At 35.5% G+C, this 4058-nt stretch overlaps 2 protein-coding genes across 5 annotated transcripts in view; both read right to left on the bottom strand.

Moving 5' to 3' along the window:
* Window positions 1–1498: 1498 nt before the first annotated feature.
* LOC107569407 (fish-egg lectin) lies at window positions 1499–3925 on the bottom strand. Of its 4 annotated transcripts, XM_016255495.1 has the most exons (8): window positions 3881–3901; window positions 3690–3823; window positions 3146–3386; window positions 2969–3055; window positions 2594–2821; window positions 2224–2435; window positions 1909–2036; window positions 1499–1786 (listed from the first exon to the last, which is right to left on the bottom strand). In XM_016255495.1, exons 4-8 carry the CDS (start codon window positions 3024–3026, stop codon window positions 1642–1644), a joined length of 771 nt encoding a protein of 256 aa, XP_016110981.1. In that variant the 5' UTR covers window positions 3027–3055; window positions 3146–3386; window positions 3690–3823; window positions 3881–3901; the 3' UTR covers window positions 1499–1641. The 4 variants fall into 4 exon arrangements, with proteins under 4 accessions (XP_016110981.1, XP_016110983.1, XP_016110985.1 ...); XM_016255497.1 differs by having other exon boundaries at window positions 3146–3282; window positions 3690–3925; XM_016255499.1 differs by having other exon boundaries at window positions 3146–3214; window positions 3690–3925.
* LOC107569386 (fish-egg lectin-like) overlaps window positions 3314–4058 on the bottom strand; it is a 4155-nt gene continuing 3410 nt past the window's right edge. Inside the window, exon 5 of the mRNA XM_016255464.1 lies at window positions 3314–3386. Coding sequence (XP_016110950.1) covers window positions 3314–3386 — 73 coding nt within the window. The remainder of the gene's footprint in view (window positions 3387–4058) is intronic.

Here is a 4058-nt window from a genome sequence, read left to right as displayed (position 1 = left end):
TTTTTCTGAATTGCTAAAACACATTTTTTGAAACCATCACTCATTTTCTGAAAACCTTAAACACAAATCCAAATACTCAAACTAAAGCCATGAAACCTCTGACTCTTCTATAAAATCAAACAGTCACTCTAAAACCATTTCTCTTGCACTCAAGATCACACACACACGAGTCAATTAAAAAAACACTACAAAGCATTCATTAGACACTACAGAGAAAAATGGAGAACACAGCATCCAGAACATTATAGAAAAAAAGAATATTGTATTGAGTAAACAATTTTGTATAATAATTGCAACTGAGGTGAATGTATTGGATAGGCCTACTGTATGTACTGCAAGAATAGTATTGTGCTGAATATTGAATAGTACTCAATGTTTGTATATATTCAGCACTTGGATACTGCAAAAATACTGCAGTCCAACTGCAAAGGCCAAAAAGGTCAAATAAAACTCTAAATGAACAGCATGTTACAGTAGGCTACACTCAAATACTGCAAGTTGTGCAATTGTAAAATCAGGGTCAATGAGAGATTCCTTCTGTCTCAGCATCATGTCTTTGTGCTTGAGTCCGGCCTGGGGACTCTGTCCACATCACAAGTAATATTGTCTTTTTTGCTAGACAATGAAAATAGTGTAAATGATGACAACTGTGCTTTAGTTGTATTTAGCATTTTGCAGCACAAATGCATCACAGTGTGATAAGTGTTTAAGTGAATGAGAATGTGTTTATAGAGTTTTGCAAAAAAGAGTGCATGGGATTTGCAAATAGAGCCCAACTGCCTGAATGTGTTTAAGGTTTAGCAGAAAGAGTGCTTTATTCAACAAATTGGTTTAAGCTAGTGAGAATTTGGTTCAGAGATTGGGGTTTAGTGTTTTAGCAATTCAGAAAAACTGTAAACAGCCTGTTCCACCATGTAAAAGTATTGCACTCTACATGCTGTAGTATTACAATGTCATGTGAACTCTTTAAGTTTGACCATACCCAAATTTTCGTGTATTTTATAGGGTGTGCTTTGTAACTTAAAATGTATTCAATAACATTACAGACACATTGAAGGTATACGGTGAAGCTGTACTTTGCTCATAATGGTTTCAAAGTTCTTTTAAAGCAAATCATAACTCTGTAAATAAATCCATAAAGATAAGAAGTTACTATTTTCAGGCATTACAGTAATAAATAAATTTAGATAATGTAATATTTTTTTAATTGAACATCAAAGAGACTAGAGCCAACATTCCTCATGTGTCAGCGGGATCTAACACAGCATTATGTATTAAAATCTCTAAAAATGCAGGCTTTGCACTACATTCATAGATAGACAAACATGTATTAAAATTTGAATTAGATATTAGAAATAAAACAATTTGGGGAAAAATGATATATTTTTATTAGTGTACATTTGCATGGTTGTACTGTTTATATCCTGAAACTGCTCCACAGTTTGAGAACCACTGAACCAAATGATAAACAAAAGAAAAGCAACACTAATGAGATAGATGCTTTCATAATGCTTTATTTATTCAACAGCAAGCAAAAGAAGAAAAGAAAGTATAATCAAGCTTTCAGTTTTCTGTTAATAATGACTGATTACTTTGAGGTTTCTGTTAATGATTGAGCTCCTCTGTTGCTGCATTGAAAGATTATAAAGTACATTTACGGATGGAGCCGTCAACACACACGACCCACAGCACTCCCAGGTCAAAGCTCACATGCTTGTGGCCATTGGGACAGGCAACCATTGAGATCCAGTCTGTGCCAACAGGGTTGGAGAGAGTGACTCCAGTTCTGCAATAGACAAAATGTATGTCTTCTTGAATGCAGCATTTTGTTTCCATTAAAAAAATGTGCATGACAAGTTAATCATTTTGTTCATAAGACTTGTGTAATATTTTGACTGTTCAGCTCACCTTTGGTATAAGTTCCCTTGATAGTTGACACCAAAGACGCTGCCATCAGTTGCTACTTCAATCATGGACAGAAGTCCAGGAATATTCACAAAGACGCCAGAGCCAGAACAGACATTATTAGACACATCCTGCACAAGACCGAAAGAGATACAATGCAGTCAGTCATCGTACAGTCACATCAAGAAAATTATTTTGCTGCTTTCACCCTAGTGTCTTTATTTCTTCAGTTTTGTCAGAAACTCAAGCCTTTGCTTGATATCTACTAAATAAAAACTAGGTGTACTAAAGCTCTTGTATTTAACATTGTGACATTACCCTTATGATGTAGATATTGTCATTGCTGTTCACTCCCCAACAGCTGTACGGGCCACAGCTGTAATACTTCAGCTTTCCATTAATATTAACCCAAGGAGTGGTGCTGGATGGCCATTTGTTGTTAGCGTCCATATTTAAACAGAATATGTCATCATGCATATTGACACCTGCAATGATCTGATCACCTCCAGCATCCACCTGTTTGAGAAGCCCTAACAACACAATCAACAGGTTGGATGAAAAATTAATCAAGTTTAATAAGAACCATAATAAGATGATGTCTTCGGGACTTTGGCTATTTTAAAACATGTAAATTCATGACTGGTTAAACTTGTCTTTTGTCTTAATTTTGCTCTCTGTAACTCTTCACCTGGAAACTGAATAAAGTTGCCACTCTGAAACTTGAAGATGTTGTTTGCTGTATTAACCCCCAGCTGACCAGCAGGACCAACACTGAAGTGCTTTAGAGACCCGCTGATCTTTGTGAAGATGTTATCAATCAGGATGAACACTTCATTAAGATTGTTCACTCCAACCACTGAGCCAGACCCAGCGTCTATCTGCTTCAGGTTACCGCTCATCACAGTACAGTCTAAAGCTGTGAAAACAAATAATTTAATGATTGCAAAATAATCAGTGATTGCAAATACAGAGACTTTTAAATATGAATTCATTATTTTTATAATATTTTTTTATATAAAAAAAAATTGAATCACATAAACAAAAATACAAAAACATTGTTTACCCAGAGTGTGTAGGAACTGGCAGCAGAAGAGTAGCAGAACGCTCTGATAAACCTTCATTGCTCCACAACACAGTTTGTTATTTGGACCTGTTCAGAACCAAAATTAATGTATATAAGTCAATTAAAAAAAAAAAATAAAAATCAATATCACAGTGATAGTCATTAAATGAAGACAACCTTATCTTGTTAGTTCAGGATTCAGCAGTCAGTGGGGATTCTCCTCCTTTGAGATGTAGGTACTAGAAACTTGCATTCAGTGTGTACATGTTGTTGAGTAAGAACTTATATAGCCGAAAATTAGTTTCCCGATTAGACTGGGGGAAAATTTACTAGGCATTATGAAAATTAAGTGACGATCAGGAACTTGTTTTTCTGGATCTCTGCTTTCTTAACTTCTCTGTTGACTTTTCTCATGTCTCTAAAATATGACACCAAACAAGTTGAGTGCTCCAGCACGTTTGATCAAATATAAACAGAGATGGGCACAAATACATGGGAATGTAATATATATACATGGGTCAAAGACGTTAAAGATGTCTGCATCAAAAGAAATTTACAAAAGTGATTTTATGTCCATAGAAAGCACATTCAATTTAAAGGGGTCCTATTATGCTCTTTTACAAAGTCTTGATTTTGTTTTGGGGGTGTACTAGAACATGCTCTCATGCTTGGTGGTTCGAAAAACACATTATTTTTCACATACTTTACATTATTAAAATACCTTTCTCCCCAGGCTGGTGTGACAGATGTGGACTTTCTCCTCCACTCTACGATGTGACTTGGATGAACACCACTGAGATCCGATAAGACACCACTCTGTACAACGGACTCAATCTTTCTTTTCTTTACTGCAGGCTGTAAAATGAAATAAATCACCCCTTTAGTGGTTATTTTGCTGCAGGCATAAGTGACCCACAGCGTGCAGTACACATTGCAACTGCTGTGTTGCGTCATAACAGTATTAACAACATCGCAACACACGACCACACTTTACATATAACAATAGTAATAACAAACAAAAACATATAAGAAGACATACCTGTAAAATGAAATAAATCACCCCTTTAGTGGTTATTTTGCTGCAGGCATA

Source organism: Sinocyclocheilus grahami, unplaced genomic scaffold (genome assembly GCF_001515645.1).
Source record: "Sinocyclocheilus grahami isolate Dianchi unplaced genomic scaffold, SAMN03320097.WGS_v1.1 scaffold1342.1, whole genome shotgun sequence".
Taxonomy (NCBI): Eukaryota; Metazoa; Chordata; class Actinopteri; order Cypriniformes; family Cyprinidae; genus Sinocyclocheilus; species Sinocyclocheilus grahami.
The sequence above is the reverse complement of the archived record's forward strand: the minus strand, read 5'-3'. Positions and strand labels throughout refer to the sequence as shown.